Genomic DNA, 18,139 nt, shown 5'->3' on the forward strand with positions numbered 1-18,139 from the left:
ACCGGTAGCGCCCCAGCTGCTGTACCACAGGCATCTGGAGCAAAGCGGCGGAGCACGGGGGCAGCGGGACAGCCCAGATGCGCCGTGGCTGTCCTGCTGCCCTCGGGCTCCACGGCTTTGCTCTGCTTTGCTCCCCGTCCCCCTGGTCTGCAGAAGGACGGGGAGCAAAGCGGCTGAACACGCGGGCAGCGGACAGCCCAGACGCATCTGGGCTGTCCACTGCCCGTGTGCTCCGCCGCTTTGCTTCCTCTCTCTGGTCTGCTGGAGACCAGGGAGAGGGCCCCGTTCGTAACTGCGGATCCGACATAAGTCGGATCCGCGTAACTCGGGGACTGCCTGTAGTCCTAGCTTTTACCATTTAGGAGTTCTTGAACAAACAGTCGCACAGACTACACAAGTCTATGTAGTAGATTGTGATTTTCACCTGAAGTGTGAAATGAAAGGAAAGAATATGAAATACAAATCCCAACAATAAGATTGCTATTCATTTCTGTTACACTGAAGAAAGGAAAATCTGTTCTCATGTATCATAGCTAAATGTAACTAATATTTGCACTGATGTGCCAGGACTAAAATATTTGTCCCTAGCATTCACCAGTCCAATTAAACACTGGAATAAGTTGCCTAGAGAGGTTGTGGAATCTCCATCTCTGGAGATATTTAAGAGCAGATTAGATAGACATCTATCAGGGATGGTCTAGACAGTACTGGATTCTGCCATGAGGGCAGGGGACTGGACTCGATGACCTCTCGAGGTCCCTTCCAGTTCTAGTGTTCTATGATTCTACGTGGAAGTTGTTGAGCCACTGCTGGTCATCCCACCGCTCCATGACCAGCCAGTCCCACTAGTTGGAACTGGTATCTAGCCTCCAGATTTGTCTCGCCACTATGAGGTGCAGTTGCAAGGACATTGCTCCCACATCCAGGCAGAGGGACTCACTGATGAGCTCAGAGTCGAGCTGGGACAGGACCGTTAAGATGGTCTGCACAAACTGCTGCGGAACCTGCAGCATAACAGTGTGGGGCCATCTCATGCCCAGAGGCAGCTCCAGTTCCATGTCAAGGAGTATGCTATGGCATCAAAAAAATGGTCAACCAGAGCACGCACTGCTAAAGCTTTGCTGTCACTTGGCGAGGTAGGCAAGCATGCAGCAGAACCTGAGAAACGGCTGTCCAGGGGGGTGCCTTTAAGAATGCATCTCAGATAGCCTTAGGCAACAGCACCCGGAAGCAACTGCTGACCTGATGCCCTGCCTGACCTGGTTCCAGGTGGCTTTATATGCGAGCTAGCATCCAATCAGTGTGGATGCTATCTTTCGAAAAAGCAGAGAGCTTGTTCAATGTGCATGTGCTGTGTAGACGCTCTCTTTCTAAAGAAGTTTTTCCGGAAGATCTCTTCTAGAAAAGCTTCTTCTGAAAGAAGCTTGCAGTATAGATATAGCCTACCTTGCCTTATTCACCTTGAGGTGTCTTTAGAACAGAGCATCAGCTGGTGTTCTTAGTTGTTTGTGGACTGCGCAGCACTCTGATATCCCTAGACTTGTCCTCTGGCTTGATGTCAAGAAGTTATGCAACAGGGCTGAATGAGCATATATATATTCTAATGCCATAGAGGTTTTTAAATGTGGAAATGGATTTATTTCATGGTCACAATTAAATAAAACAACCTGCTTTCAGCTCCCTCTTCCTAAATTTATTTCTCAGGATTGATAGTCTATTTCTCTCTCAAATACCTCTCCCCCATTACCTTTTATGACATTTTAAGAAGGCACAGTTAATTTAAGGTATTTCACTTCCCACCAAGAATTTGTCAGAGCAAATGGACATATCTATAGACATTTGAATAGAAAAACATCAGTTTCTGCAAATGATAATGCAAAAAACAGCATACGGGTTTACCGTACAACTCAAGAATTTGCAGACCTCCTTATATGAATATTGTTAATTAAAAGGAAAGAAAATCTTACATTCATAATGAAGAAAATTTTTGCCATTATTAAATTTTGATTATTTTAGCATTGTATACAAAGTTCTGAAACTTTGATGAAACTTTACGCTCTGTTTATTCTCATGCTTATACACCATTGTTAATGAGTAACTTTACTGTTGATCAGCCAGCATGGAAATAGCCAAAAATCAATGACTTCCTAGGCAGTGCTTTCTTGCCCTTACCTCACTATTCATAAAAGACATTTTTTAAGCAACGAAATGCATTCCCAGGAATATGGATCACATACTTTGTTAAGGTTCACCTCTCTCAAATGCTCCATTATACTTAAAAATAAATCTCCTGCAGGCATCACAAGATATTTACAACATACAAAAACTTAGAAAACAGTTGCTCCCCTAAATTCAACATGAGTTTTTCTGTTGTTTTCTGTGGGTGGATGCTCAAGATAAGCAGATAGGTCCTATACTAAACAGAACAAACTTTCCTGAATTTATTGTTGTGTATTATCCTGTAAAGTCAGATTATGAAAACAGTGCCAGTAAGGTTTCAATACTTTTTTTTATAGTTGCCCAAAGTATTTCTTAAGTAAATTGCATTCATCTTTTATCTGTTTGACATACACCTAGTAACATGCAGTTTGATGTCACATAAAGGTTTAAATGGAAATTATCTGGGTTTTTCTCTGTAATTCATTTGTGCCTAGAGTTGGATGAGAAATGGAATTTTCATCCCCCCAAAAATGTTGACATTTCATAATTAGTTCACATTCCAAATTGAAACAAAAAATTGAAACATTTTATTGAAGGAAAAATTCGAGGGAGGTTTGAATTGACATTTTGAAATGAAAAATAACTAAACTTTTGTTTAGAAATGTCAATTAGATTTTGTATTCTTTCAAAGGGAAAACTGAACAAATTAGTCAAAAATCAACATTTTCTTGTGAAAATGTTGCCACTCAGGAGGGACCCCAATCCTATGATGATTAAACCTTTATTCCTCATCATACAAAGACACATTATCGCTATATAATAATCAGTAAAACCTGGTAAGTGATCACCACTAGGAAACATGCCACCATAAAAGTTGTCCACATCCACATTGAGCCTGATCCTGAGGTACAGCCAAATTGCACAGAGTGCAGGCGGAGGTTATCTGTATATGCATAGCTGCCTTAAAGATCACTTTTGCACTCCCCTTATTCTGTGACATGTCTGTGCTGGGTTGGTCCCCCTTTGCAATCTGAGAGCAGCCTCAGGATCACTCTTCGTCACTGGGCTGCAGGCAGTCAGAAGTGGCTGAAATCAATCGGGGATCAGCATAGCACAGGGCTATCCCAACCAGCCCCCTCTCTTTGATACACTAGTAGAAGGGCGGAATACTAGTGTGAGCATCCTTGGCTGTTTACATGCCACAGTAAGATCAGTCCTACACTGGAGGATGCTCCCTGGGTTTGTTAGCTAGTTGTAGAACCAAATTAGGCTGGCATTATGGTACAGTCTGCCTTTCATCAGAGATCCAGGCACATTGAACATAATTCTGCTTCACCGTAGTGGAAAACCACTTCTCCACAGAGTCCTCAAATCGTGGTTTATACACTTCATAGTAGAGTCACCCTGAAAGTGATGCAGTGGAAGGTAAAAAAGCCCCAGGGTCCCTGCCATTCTGACTCAAAGGAAAATTCCTTCCCAACCCCAAATATGGTAACTTAGAACCCAACCAGATGGGCAAGATCTAGCAAAAGAATTCTCTATAACAACTCAGATCCCTCCCCGTCTAAGGGTGTGTCTAGACTACATGGCTCTGTCGACGGAGCCATGTAAAGTAGTTTACTCAACATAGTCAATGGAAGCAGGGATTTAAATAATCCCCGCTTCAGACAATCAACTGATCCGGCACAGCGCGGCAGTCTAGTTGTGGCGCAGTCGACAAGGGAAGCCTTTGTCCACCGCTCCTGTAAACCTTATTTAAATCCCCACTTCCATTGACTATGTCGAGTAAACTACTTTACATGGCTCCGTTGACGGAGCCATGTAGTCTAGACATACCCTAAGTGTTCCATCTCCAGCCATTGGAGATTTTTGCTGCTAGCAGTTGCAGATCAGCTACATTTCATTGTGGACAGTCTCATCAGACCACCCCCTCTTGGAAGGCAGTTCCAGAATTTCACTCCTCTGACGATTAGAAACCTTCATCTAATTTCAAGTCTAAACTTGTTGCTGGCCAGTTTATATCCATTTGTTCTTGTGTCAAGGGAAACAGAAAGAAGGTGGAGTGGGCAACCTTATTCCCCCACCCTTTTTGTCCTTTAAGAGTATTAGACAAAATTCCACAGGTGAGAGTCAATGGTTATAAAAGGAGGTGAAGAGCTCATAAATTTCAGCAATTGTGTGGTGTTGGCAGAGTAAAGGTATGTGTTTTAACTGGGTATAATCTAGCAAGGTAAGTTTGCATGGGCAATCTTAACTGTGCATTTCCTGATTTTCAGAAGTCAGAACTTTGCTCAATTCTTCATTGTGAAAAGGAACAACATACCACCAACCAACCTTAACTTTACATTAATGTACTGTTTGCCGTTGAGTTTCCTGGTTTTTTGAATAGGAAAATATATGTTGTTGATAGGAATTAGGAGTCATTTATGCAGTGGTATATATCATATTCCACAGTTTGCATAGCTAGCCTCTCTCCACACCAAGCCCACCAACAGAGGTGCAAATGGGGCAATTGCCCCCGGGCCCAGTGATACTAAAGAGCCTCAGGCTCCTGGCTGCCACTGATGGCTACTGCAGCAGCAGTGGTGCCTAGAGGCCCGGATCCTTTAAATCGCCACTGGATCACCACACAGCATCAGGGCTGGCTTTACCATGAGGCAGCCACCTCAGGTGCCAGACTGTGGAGGGGCGCCACGAGGACCCAGAGTGTAGAAAATTGTGTCTGCTGCTGGTGCATATGTATTCTCTCTGCCCTAGATGTACAGAGATGGTGGAGTGCTGTGCTAGAGGAAGGAGGGCACAAGAGACATAACAGGCAGGCAGGAAAAAAGGTGGCATGGGGGTGTCATTTGAGCTCCCTGCCTCAGGTGCCGAAATGTTGTGGGCCTCCCCTGCACAGCATATGCCTAGCATCCCCTGCCCCTTCCACTCAAAGCCTCCCCATTCCGGGAGTGCAGACCCCTCACCCCCATCCAGAGGCCCTGTGTGGCTGTGGGCTCCCCTGTTACACACACACACTCCAGCTAGGTCCACAGGCCCTGCTTTGACACAGGTCTGCAGTCGTGCCCTTGTCCTATTCACTGTGTTTCCCCCTCTAACCTGACCTCTCCCAACTACTGTGCCCAGGCCTCCCCTCCCAAGACAGGGATGGCATCTCTCAGATATCTTCACTTATAGTTAGTCTATAAGGTGCCACAGGACTCCTCGTCGCTTTTGCAGATTCAGACTAACACGGCTACCCCTCTGATACTTCACTCTTATTGTTGACAAGGCCCCTGTCACAATCTCTTACTGTCACTTCTTGAGTGAGTCTCAGCTTCCCCTGACTGACCCTCCTTAGTTTGTTTTCAGTCAGGTCAATTCCTGGAGCTTCACCTCCAATTAAGTCTGTCAGTCATTCACTTACAGGACTTGTAATCACCAGGCTGTTTTCTTGTGAGTTGGGGGGGAGGGGCCTGTTTGAAGATAGCTTGGCTGCGGGCTGTCACCCTTTTGTTGTTCTAGACCTTTCGGCCTCCTTTTTTCTCTGTGTACTCTCTCCTTCATAACAGACCTTGATTTCTCTGTTGGTTGCAGTTGTGGGTCCCTGCCTCCATGATTGACAGCTCTAGCCAGTGCATGGAGTTGTGATTAAGCTGCTTGCTTGTCAACAGGAAACAGTCTCACCTCCCCTCTCTCTATGCTCATTAGGGGATTTGTACTCCCCCTTCTCCTATAACCTGACTCACATACAAAGCCTGGTGTGAAGGACTGCTGTGTTACACTGACATAGTGTTCCTGGTCATGTTTCAGAAGAGTTGGACAATGGAGATTGTGGCACAGCCAATGATAAAAATTACAGACAGGGTTTCTCTTCCACAATGACAGTTTTATGCAATAGAGAAAGATCCTCTGAGTCTTGTCAAATAGCTGTGCCCAATAACAGCCAGTAACGTTTCTATGCCATACTGTACACGTTTTCTGATCAGCCATAAACCTTCTAATTTCCCAATTGAGTAATAAGTGTTGGAAGAACATAGTTTTTATATTGTTGCTGTAGCAATTCTTCAGATGTTCAGCCAAAGAAAAATATCACAGCTCCTAAACAGAAATCTATGTTGTGGTCCAAATCTGCTCTTGTACGTTGTATGAGCTACACCCCAGGCCTGATGAAGTCCCTGGTTAGGTGTTGCAGAGTGAGCAAACCCCCTTGCCAACACAAGCCACCTATCTCCACCCAAATCAGTCTGTAATCAGCAATCTCCATGTTATGGTTTATCTGCCTTCCTCTCTCACAAATTTCTGCAACCACATAATCCAAGAATCGCACACAATCCACACTGTGGCAACCCTGCCATTCTACTGTACATACAGGCAGTCCCCGGGTTACATGGATCCGACTTACATCGGATCCCTACTTACAAACAGGGTGAGGGAACCCCGCACTACCTGCTTCCCCCCAGCAGACCAGGGAGACGCGAAGCTAGCGCCCCCCCCCCCCCCCCCCAGCAGACCAGGAAGATGCAGAGCGGCTTTTCTCAGCAGACACCTCAGCTTGCGAATAAAGGACTGAGGGAAGCGAGGTGTGGGAGAATAAAACTGAGCTCTGGAGAAATGTTTGGCTAGAGTTTCCCCTACAATATGTACCAGTTCCGACTTACATACAAATTCAACTTAAGAACAAACCTACAGTCCCTATCTTGTACGTAACCCGGGGACTGCCTGTATTTCTTTCCCCTCAGTGATCAAGGTACCTGTACTGTCAGTTCCAAACCTCCAAGCTGTGTCTCTTTGGTAATACCACACTCGCCTTCCCCGAGGTCAGGAAGTAGCCATTTGCTTCCCTCACAGGTTAGTAAAATAGAGATTTTCTCAGCCAGTAACCCACCGAAGGCTTGTCCACCAACCATCCTCATTCCCTGATGTCCCCTCTCCCTGTCCCCCATCCCTACACACACACAGGCACAACATCCTCTGTTGCCAGTACCCCGCCACCAAATACAACAAAAATGTTGGTTTAACCAGCTGCTGTCTATTCTGTACACAGAAGCCTTTCAATAAAATAAAAGCACATTCTATTATAACAGGCATGACTTGGAGCAAGAAACCTGAGTTATTTATTGCACAGATGTACAAAGCTCAGAATAGAAATGTCAGTAGTGGGATGTTCATCAGGGACAATAACTCTGGCATATTCCCTGAAACTACCCAAGCCAAGCATGAAGTGACTCTCAGAAACTATCTTGGTGGGGGCGGGAGGAGTAGTGGTGAGCTTTCCAGACCCTACATCTATGCAAGCGAAGACATGAACATGTTCTTCAATACCATTTACAATTTGGATCCCTCAAAAAATTAGTGGATGCCATGCAGTACCTTGGGTGAAAATTGTCAGACTGATCATTTTGACCCGAATCACAGCAATAATTTTATTTTTAGCTCTATGCAAAAATAACAAACCTAGAAATCTTTTGAAAAACTGCTATTTTTTTCAGGGCTTATATCTCTAGAACCCTGGCTCAAATGAGCTCAGATTTGGTTCACTAAACCAACTGTGCACTCACAAAGCATAGCAAATTTCAAGAAAATCCATGCATGCATGTGGTTTGTAGAGCATTTAGCGCAGGGTGGGCAATAATTTTTGATGGAGGCCACCCCAACATTTTGGAAAGCGAACAAGGGCCACACTTTGAGGAGATGTGGGGTCTAGGATAGAGGTTGGGTGCAGAAGGGCACATTGTGTAAGGGACTGGGGTGCAGGAGACAGTGTAAGGTCTGAGAGGGAGTTTGGGTGAAGGAGGAGGCTATGACCTGGGTCAGGAGATTGGGGTGTAGGGTCAGGGAGAGAGTATGGGTGCAGGAGAGGATTCTAGCCTGGTTCTAGGAGGAAGGCTCTAGGAGGAGGTGTAAAGTCTGGGCAGGGATTGTGACCTGGGAGAAAGAGAAAAGGGGGTGCAGACTGCAGAGGGTTTGGATGGTGACCTGGGGCAGCAGATTGGAGTGCAGGGTCTGGGAGGGTGTTTGGGTGCAGGAGAGGATTCTGGCCTGGGGGAGGCATGTAGGAGAGGGTACAGGATCTGGGAGGGAGTTGTGATCTGGGCCGGGAGGTGCAGAGAGTTTGGATGGTGACCTGGGGCAGGGAGTTGAGACAGGATGGGCAGGGGTACCAGAGACTCTAACTGGGAGGCGCTTACTTAAGCCAGCAGCTGCCTGCCTGCTGCCGCCCCAGATCATGGCTCTCTGCTCCAGGAAGGGAAAGAGGCTTGTGCTGCCCCCATCCCACAGGCCAGTCACACAGCTCCTATTGGCTTGTTGTTTCCAGCCAAAACAGGAGCAGAGAATTGGGCTGGGGGCTGTTGTGTGCCTGACGTTCCTGGCAGGGTAGTCCATGGTCTGGATCTGGTGGCTTGGCAGGCCAGATCTGGCCGTGGGCCATATCTTGCCAAGCCCTGACTTAGGGCATGTCTATACTAGGAAATAATTTCAAAATAACTTTTTTCAAAATAACAACTCCTGAAATAACTATTTTGAAATAAGCTTATTCCCCAAGGTTTCAAAATAACCATCCCCTTATTTCAAAATAACACGCCTGGTAGTGTGGACACTCTGCTTGTTATTTTGAAATAACTCCCTAGTGTAGACCAGGGCTTAGTGTCGTCCTTTAAACAAGAAAGATAGAGGTACCTTGGAGGGAAACAGCTGCTCAGCAGAATAGGAGACGTGAAAAAGTCTGAAGTAGCCCACTCATCCCAATGTGATGTTCACATCGAAATGGGGATACCCCGCTGAGATGACTGCAGCCTGAAACAGTAGTTCTGTGACCTGCGAATCATGCCATTCATTTCAGTGAGTGTTCCCTTTCCTGCTCTGACTGATTTTAGAGCCTGAGGTATGCATCGTGCCCTACAAAATTCACAGCCACAAAAAATATATCACGGATCATGAAATTTGGTCTCCCGTTGTTAAATCTGGTCTTTTGTGTGTTTTACCCTATGCTATACAGATTTCACAGGGGAGACCAGAATTTCTCAAATTGGGGGTCCTGACCCAAAAGGGGGTTGCAAGGAGGTTGCAAAGTTATTTTAGGGAGTTGCAATATTGCCCCCCTTTACTTCTGTGCTGTCTTCAGAGCTGGGCAGCTAGAGAGCAGCAGTGTTCCAGGCGCCAACAACAGCGCAAAAATAAGGGTGGCAATATTGTACCATCGCACCTGGTGGCTCTCAGCCAGCAGCCACTGCTCCCCAGCTGCTCATCTCTGAAGATATTGCTGCTGCCTGCAGCAGTGCCGAAGTAAAGATTACAGTACTGCAACCCCCCCCCCCCCTTACAACTCCTATTTGGGTCAGGATCCCTATAATTACAACATCATGGAATTTAAAATTTAAATGATGCAGTCATTAAATTTATGATTTTTAAAATCCTGTAACTGTGAAATAGACCAAAATGGGCCGTGAATTTGCTAGGTACATCGGTTCCCAACTCCTCACCCTATGTGCAGGAATTCCCCCGATCCCAGCTCTCATGAGGGGCAGGGAAAGAGCCTCAGGCCCATCCAAAAGGACAAGCCCTCCTGAACACAGGTCATATGAGGAGAGTGGGAGGGGGCATCCCATCACTCAGCCCCAAATGCCTTTTGTCTTAGGTGGGGGCTTGTGATTCATTTATCCTTATTTGTGTTAATTGAAGGGTGAACTCACAATCATCAATCTTACTAAGGTCTTTGATTTCTCCAGTCATTAGTAGCTCTCAATGGAACAATACAAGGCAGCAGAAGGAAACTCTTTTGGGGTAGGGGACTGTACCTCAGGAACACCTTGATCAAATGACTCTAAAGTTGGATCATTAATGATATGCTATAACCTATGAGTCACACGAGATTCCAAAGCAGTTCAAGTACCCGTTTAGAGTACTTAAAAGAGTTGAAGTTTAAAGCATATAGACTATTAGGAATAGGAACCCGCTCTAGCCATTTGTCTGTATTGACACTTGTGCATTGAAAAAATGGTACATTTTCTTGAATACTGTTCTGATTTTAGGTCTCCCAAAGATTTATGAGTTCCATGCATTACCTTGAATAACGTTTTATAGAATTAGACTATTTTGACCCACATCACATCCATAATTTAATCTCTAGCTCTATGCAAAGCAAAAAACAGAACAAAAAACTCACCTTAAAGCTTTTCTGAAAATGGCTATTTTTGAGGGAGTTTGTAACTCCACAAACCCTATCTCAAATTACCTAAAATTTGGGTCATTACCCCTAAATTGTACTCTTCTGAGGCATGCCAATTTTCAAAGGAATCCAACTAAGCATGTTTATCTTACTTAGAGGACTTAGAAAGGCCATCTTTTAAACAGACGTGGAAATACAACATTAACCATAGTGATAGAGCAGTCTGATCTTGTCCCAGATACATGGGCATAGTATGGGGGAACAAAGGGCATTGCCCCAGCAACAACAATTCTTGGACAAGCATGGAATTTGCTTCCCTTACCCCCCAAATATGACCCCATTGGTCTGACTGGAACTGCCTCCCCCAAAAATAGCAGTAAAACTATGCCCATGTCCAGACCCTGTATATGCTGACTGTTGTCCAGAGTACCAGTAGTATTTATGGAAGAAATTAGTGTTTTATTTCTAAACATAAGAGTCATCCCATTTATTTTATCAACTTTTACAATTTTGCATGAATACTATCTTTTCATGAACTGCAAAACATATGATCAGAGCATACACACTATGTTACAAATGACTGTATTGGACTACAACCTGCATAATTTAAGCATTCACAAAGTCATGATAAATATGCTGGATGTCATTTTATAGGCTGCCTATCAGAGGAGATCAAGTAATTTTTGTATCTCTAAATTGTTTTTTTTTTAATATAATAGAATTTTTAAACTGACTAATATTAACTATATATTTTAAATTATAAGTAAAATCATGTTTGTGAGTTAATGGGTTTAATTCTGAAAGTACCAAAACTTGATCCACACAAGTAAAAAATTGACTGAAATTATTTTTTTTGTTTTATATCTCAGCATAGAATATTTATATTAATCCAGGAAACATAACCACTAATAAAATGTTTTATTATCTGCAAGTAGGAAAATGATGCTCAGGGTTTTTTTAAAAAGTAGATAGATAACAAAGAAGAAAATGTGGTCATACATTTCAAGAACACTAGGAACTGCAACTACATTACATACTGTATAATACAAGCCAGAGTAGTTTCTTTCTTTGCCATAAAGTTATATTGAAACAATAATTCTCTTAGCTTCCGGCCACCATTACTTATGACTGCATACAGAGACATGTAGAGGACAATAACATTTAAATTTGGGTATTTATTATTTCAACTAACTCAATTTCTAAATTTTTTATAAAATATGTGGAGGATGAAATCCTGATCCCACTGAAATCATTGAAAATACTCGATTAATATCAGTGCAGCCAGGATTTCACCCATAGTTTCTGTATCATCTAAAACTCCCTATACCTAACAACTATACCTAAATACCCTCTACCTACAACAACTTGCCCTATCCTTCAGCCCTTGTGTGTATAGCCCTTTTGGAGTCAACACATGAGTTGGAGCTGCAACCAAAGACCCCACATGAGACAAGATGTTAATTGCAATACCGTAACACATTCGAATTGAATAAAGCCTCCATTCTGTAATCAGTGTAACTGTCAAACTATTGCAACTACAACTCCTTAGTTTACATACAGACATCATGCAGACAAGAAATTTACTTCTAACCAAACACAAAGAAACATAATCTATTCACTCCAATTATACCTTATTTGAAAACACAGGCAAAGTATGTTGTTGCTCAGAGAGTCGGGGAGGCACAGCATGAGTATTACTAAACATTTCCAACCTCACCCATTGTTGACAGACCCTTGCCATGTCAGTTATTATAGTGAAAATGTAATTGAACAAGAGCTTTGACACTGAACTTTATAAATTTGTTCCAACTGACCTTGTCTCAGTTATTTGCCAATCTGGCGCCTTAGAATTCATTATTGGTTCTAATGCAGTAGGTAGATGTAGTATGGAGTAGGAGACAGAATGGACCAAATATTTTACATGACTGTGTGTGGAAACAGCTCTGAATAAAGAGATTAGTATGCCTACCAAAAAGAATATTCATTCTTCTTCTCTCAAAGGACCCAGTTTGGGTTTTGAAGGATTATCTCCTTACACTCAGGGTGCATCTGTGTGTTGTGTAATGTTTTCAAACATGCTTTTGAAAATTCACTTCCACGTCCTTTTAATAACATCCTGTAAACTGTGCTAAATAATTACTTTTGTAGTGCAAACAAGTGTGCAAAGTCACTAAAATGGATTTGAAGCAAGTAGAAACATAGAAAAGTTATGATATATGCATATAGATCACATATATGTTTCCTGACATTTCAGAAAATCGATGTGTTCTTTCAATTGGGCTGTGTCAAGAAAAAGAAACAGAAGTAATTTTAAACCATTGATTATAAAGGGCCTGATTCTATCTCTGATGTATTTACACCCTTGAAACTGCATTGATTATTCCTGCCTTACACCAGCGTATGATCACAATGAGGCCATTAGAGTCCAAAGAAAAACATGTAGTCTATTGTACAGTTGTTCTCCTTGTGTTAGTGCTGCCGCAACCAAACTGCTTCTGCCTTTTTCTGCAGATGAAACCAGTTCATTGGTAATGCTAGTGCAAAATAAAATGAATTTGTCTCTTCCCCAAAATGACACATTAACTTGAGCCTTCAGTAGAACTGCAGGAACAACCAATATTTCACAAAGTGTAATAGATACAATTAGTCAGAAGTAAATTTACTTTTCAGGATTTTAAGGTGATACTGAAACTATGGAGAGACAAACACTTCTTTCAGTTGCATGAAAACAATCCCATGACCTAGAGATATAAAAATAAGGAACTTCTTACCTACTTTTAACCCCTTAAAGTGACTCAGAGCTAAGGGAAAATTGCTCAGCCCATGGAGGAGTGTTGTGAACCATTCAAAAATGACCCCTTCAATCCATAGAAGGGTCACACTGAAGGCTTCAAAGTGAATCTGGTTTAGATATTGACTAGAATAATATTGAGCATAGGGTGGGGACTCAAGGACCAGAATGTAAAATAGAAGGAAGTGTGGTTATCTCCAGAGCAGCAACAAGGGATGCAATGACCTTTTCCCTTAGTTTCCCCTTTGAAGTACAGTGTACTTGACAATATCCTGTTAGGTCTATTGTGTCAATTCCTTACATGTTTCTCAAGATCAATATTCTACATTTCTGGGTTTTTAGACGCCTGGATGCCAACCACATCAACTACGTGCCACCCAACTGCTTCAGTGGCTTGGTCTCGCTTAGACACTTGTGGCTGGATGACAACTCTTTGACAGAAATTCCTGTGCAGGCTTTTCAGAGTTTACCAGCACTTCAAGCAATGACATTGGCATTGAACAAAATACATCACATACCAGACTATGCTTTTGGAAACCTCTCCAGTCTGGTAGTTCTGTAAGTTTTATTGATTTAAAAAAAATTGTTTTGAAAGATCTTGGCCTCTTTGTACTAAATTATTTCAAGATGCAATGTCCAAATTAAGCCTTGTACGAGATATTTAATAACTAGACTGCCCAAAAATATGAAATGATCTGTAAACCTTCAGGTTGGGTTATAAACCTGAAATTTGCCTTTTATTATTGCACTGTGTTTAAAGCTATAACTTTCGCAACTTTACTAAATGATTTTTCTACTCCACATAATGTAAAGATTTGGCTTTCATATAGGTTTATTTATAATGATTCAGAGAATTAATGGCAAATAAACTTCTCTTCAAAATGTCAGTGAAGAGATAAGTTGAAAAAACTTGAATTTTGTATCTTAGGGTATGTCTACACTACCCCCCTAGTTCGAACTAGGGGGGTAATGTAGTCATACGGAGTTGCAAATGAAGCCCGGGATTTGAATTTCCCGGGCTTCATTTGCATAAAGCCGGCCGGCGCCATTTTTAAATGCCGGCTAGATCGGACCCCGTGCCGCGCGGCTACACGCGGCACGGACTAGCTAGTTTGGATTAGGCTTCCTATCCAAACTAGCTGTACGCCTCGCGGCACGGGGTCCGACCTGAAATAAGGGTCTGTCTACACTAGCCCCCTAGTTCAATCTAGGAAGGCTAATGAGGGTGACCAAAATTGCAAATGAAGCGTGGGATTTAAATATCCCGCGCTTCATTAGCATGTTCCCAGCTGGTCGCCATTTTAGAAATTGACTAGCCTGAAGTAACGGCCTGCGTCTACACGCGGCAGTGAAACAGGATTCTGAATTAAAGCACTAAATCGAATTAGCTGGTATTCCTCCTGCAATGTAGTTTACCAGCTAATTCGATTTAGGGCTTTAATTCGGAATCCCATTTCACTGCCGCGTGTAGACGCAGGCCGTTACTTCGGGCTAGTCAATTTCTAAAATGGCAACTGACCGGGAACATGCTAATGAGGCACAGGATATTTAAATCCCAAGCTTCATTTGCAATTTTGGTCGCCCTCATTAGCCTCCCTAGATCAAACTAGGAGGCTAGTGTAGACATACCCTAAGAGTGCACTGTAGACGTACCTTTAGATATTGTTTATAAAATCATAGTTCTGGGAAGCTGTTGAAATGTGTACACATTTTTACTTAAGACTGTAAAACCATATTGACAACATGAGGCTGTGGGTGAAAAAGGAAAATAACTAAAATCTGCTAAACAAAGGACTGGAAGGCTAAAATGCTAGTAAGTATGAGATGTGAAAGTTCCCTTCACAGACAGTATATGCAGAGTTATCAGTAGATATGTTCTTCTACCAATATTACTAAACAAAACAGATGCAAAATTCACTGAAAATCCTGGAAGAAATTCCAGTGTGTGAAGAACCATCTTCGGATCTCCTGGAACTATCTCAAACTGAAAAAAACTTCTGCACTATTATTAGAAAAATTATTCAGGAATTATTTCAAGATATACTGAAACATGGTCATTATTAAAGACATTCCTGGTTTGTAGACATCATGAAACCATTGCATGTAAGATGACAAATATATTTTAACATACTCTTAACACACTGATCTGATCCTCATGATACAAGCCTTTAGGACACTATGGGTACGTCTAGACTACATGGCTCCGTTGACTGAGCCATGTAAAATAGTTTATTCAGCATAGTCAAAGAAGTGGGGATTTGACTATGCTGAATAAACTATTTTACATGGCTCTGTCAAAGGAACCATGTCGTCTAGACGGAGCCTATGATCAGATTACTTCAGCACTATTTATTATAGGCGACCAGTCTGCCAGTTTCAGGGTACAACCTGGAACTGGGGTATTACTTGGCCCTCTATCTCACCAGTCTGGGCTCTCTCTCATCCTATGATGCTGTGACAAGCTACAGTTGTCTCCAGGCGATGTACTCACACAGACACTCACAGGAAGGGACACACCCAGCTGCAGTTACATGAAAACTTCTTCTCCTCTACTCATGAAATGGCAATGGAGTGCCTCCAATGAGATGCCTCCCTCTCCAACTCCATGGCCTAGGACACCAGAGCTGTACTGTCTTTCCCCAGTCAAATGTCTGACCAATATACATTTATTACCCAGTCTGCCCCTATACTGATGTGGAGAAGACAGTGCCTCAGCCCCTCTTCCTGAGTGGATTCTCCATGCACTTCAAGCAAACCACACTGTTTTAGGTAAAAAATATAAAGCAGATTTATTACTACAGAATACTACAGAAAGATAGATTTTAAATGATTGTAAGTAGTGACTGTACAGATCAAAGCAGATTACCTAGGAAGCTAAACAAAAATGAAATCTAAGTTAGGATTTATATTGAGCAATGTCTTACTCTATTAGATAGAATAAACAGTTCACCAACCTTCCATACACAGAGAGGAATTCTTTTTTCCCCACCAGAGACCAGCACTTCCCCCCCATTCTGTCTGTGTTACCAGGCATTCTGTCGTGTGGGGAGTGAGACTTCTGGGTGATGTCATTTCCCCCTTTTATAGCTTATTCCATATGGCGGGAAACCCTTTGTTCCAAGCCAAATTCCTAGCCCAGTTTGTGGGAAAATGCACATACCAAAAGATAGTTCAGTATCATGTGATCTAGTCATGCCCCTATGTGCACCAATGAGTCATGGCAGCCATTATCCATAGGCTGAATGAAGCTTCACCAGGACAGGTTAAGCCATTTCCATAGCCCACTGCTTTTTTTGATGGGCCATTCAACTTTAATAGACCATTCATGAAGTGCGGGCCTGACTAACATTTTGTGGGTGTTACCTAGATGCAGGCACTTTACATAGTTAATATTCAGAAACTCCAGATACAAAAATGGATATATACATATAAATCAAATAATCATACCGAGTAAACTTTTATTTTTCCATTGCTACCTCACTTGACACATCTACAAAATGTATCATTATTATGTCACAATCATATAATAATCATGCCATTGTGCCTAATACAGGGTGTTGGAGTGTCACAACCATATAAGATGATCCTTCATCTCTAGCAAGTTCAAAATATGAGCCGTACACTTGTACAAGGTAGAAGGGTAAGCAGAAGGAATTCCATTTACCAGTGTTTCTGAAAGTGTTCCACGGAATCACTCTCAGAAACACATTAATTGGCTGCCCCCATTTGTGTATTTACCGGCACTGCAGCCACGGAGCCCTGCGGCTCCCATTGGCTCCGTTACGTCCTTTGCAGCCAAGGGGAGCCCTGACCCACGCCACTTCCCGGGGCTCCCCTTGGTTGCAAAGGATGAAACGGAGCTAATGGGAGCCACAAGGCTCTGTGGCTGCAGTGCCAGTAAATAAACAAACCGGAGCAGCCAATTAATGTGTTTCTAAGAGCGATTCCTCGGAACATTTTCAGAAACACTACCATTTACTGCCTCATGGGCAGTCTGTGTGGGTACAGATTGAGTTTCAGTATGAGATTTTAACCTTTAAGAGAATGGGTATTTGTTATTTGGCCTAACTTCTATATCCCTCAATTATTTTCATCATGTTCTCAATCACTTGTTAAGGTAGAGATTCTCTCATGCTCCAGTTCTCCAAAGTAATTTCTCCACTTCCCAGCTGAAATTTTAGGACAGTTGTAAGACAACATAAAAATAAGTTTCACTTGCTGCAATAGGTGCTGCTCCTTGACTAGGTCCCATCATTTTGCATCTGCTAATTATCCCTGTTTCTGGTTGTAAGACTTTAGAGTTATTAGTATTCAATCATCCCTAACTATTGGCAACACCTACTGTTCCAGGCTCTCCAAACCACCTAGTATGGTTCTGTCCACATGTTTTGATACCCTATCTACAGCGCTGCAAATCATAAGTCAATAGGAAAACTCACATTAGCTTCAGTGGGAGCAGGATTGGACCTGTAGTCATTAAAGATGTAAAGCTAATTGGGAGTTTGGGGGCAAATTCTTCATACTGTCTACATCCTAAAAGGTCAATCTAGCATTTGAGAGCCTAATGATTAAACTTTCTTCCTAAAGTGGTACAAAAAATGTTTTTGTACAATACAAAAAATCTCTATCTTTTAGTTAGTCTATAAATAGCTGAATACAGTTTTTATAGGTTCTGAAACATTTATTGAAAGCTTGTGATAACTAAAATACTTTTGGATAAAGCAACAACATAAATAAGAATAGTGTCTGTCTCTCATATTCATAGACATTCTCTTCTTTTATGTGCAACTCCCACAATTTATCTTATCCTTAAGGGACGAGTGAAACGTGTAAAATTGAAAAGAGAGGTCAGATGGAAGGCATTTTCTTAAAAAAAAAATGCACCAGGTTAATCCATACACGTTAATAAACATCACGGAGCAATTTATCTATTAAGATCTAAAAATTTAGAAATAGTTGTAAGCGGCAAAATATGAAGCCAAATTTTGAATGTCCCAAACTTTCAGATCTGCAGTTTTGTTTCAAGGCAGACACTACAA

The 18,139-nt window shown here is 42.3% G+C and overlaps 1 protein-coding gene and 1 long non-coding RNA gene across 4 annotated transcripts in view; one reads left to right on the forward strand and one right to left on the reverse strand.

Annotated features, from left to right (window-relative positions):
* Positions 1-18,139, forward strand: part of LGR5 (leucine rich repeat containing G protein-coupled receptor 5) — a 151,702-nt gene that overhangs the window by 95,874 nt on the left and 37,689 nt on the right. For all 3 annotated transcript variants that reach the window (XM_006121556.4, XM_075931817.1, XM_006121555.4), the window contains exon 5: positions 13,443-13,658. In XM_006121556.4, the coding sequence (XP_006121618.2) occupies positions 13,443-13,658 (216 nt within the window). The remainder of the gene's footprint in view (positions 1-13,442; positions 13,659-18,139) is intronic.
* LOC142829857 (uncharacterized) overlaps positions 1-18,139 on the reverse strand; it is an 82,510-nt gene that overhangs the window by 16,590 nt on the left and 47,781 nt on the right. The window lies entirely within an intron of this gene.

This window comes from Pelodiscus sinensis, chromosome 1 (genome assembly GCF_049634645.1).
Source record: "Pelodiscus sinensis isolate JC-2024 chromosome 1, ASM4963464v1, whole genome shotgun sequence".
NCBI lineage: Eukaryota > Metazoa > Chordata > Testudines > Trionychidae > Pelodiscus > Pelodiscus sinensis.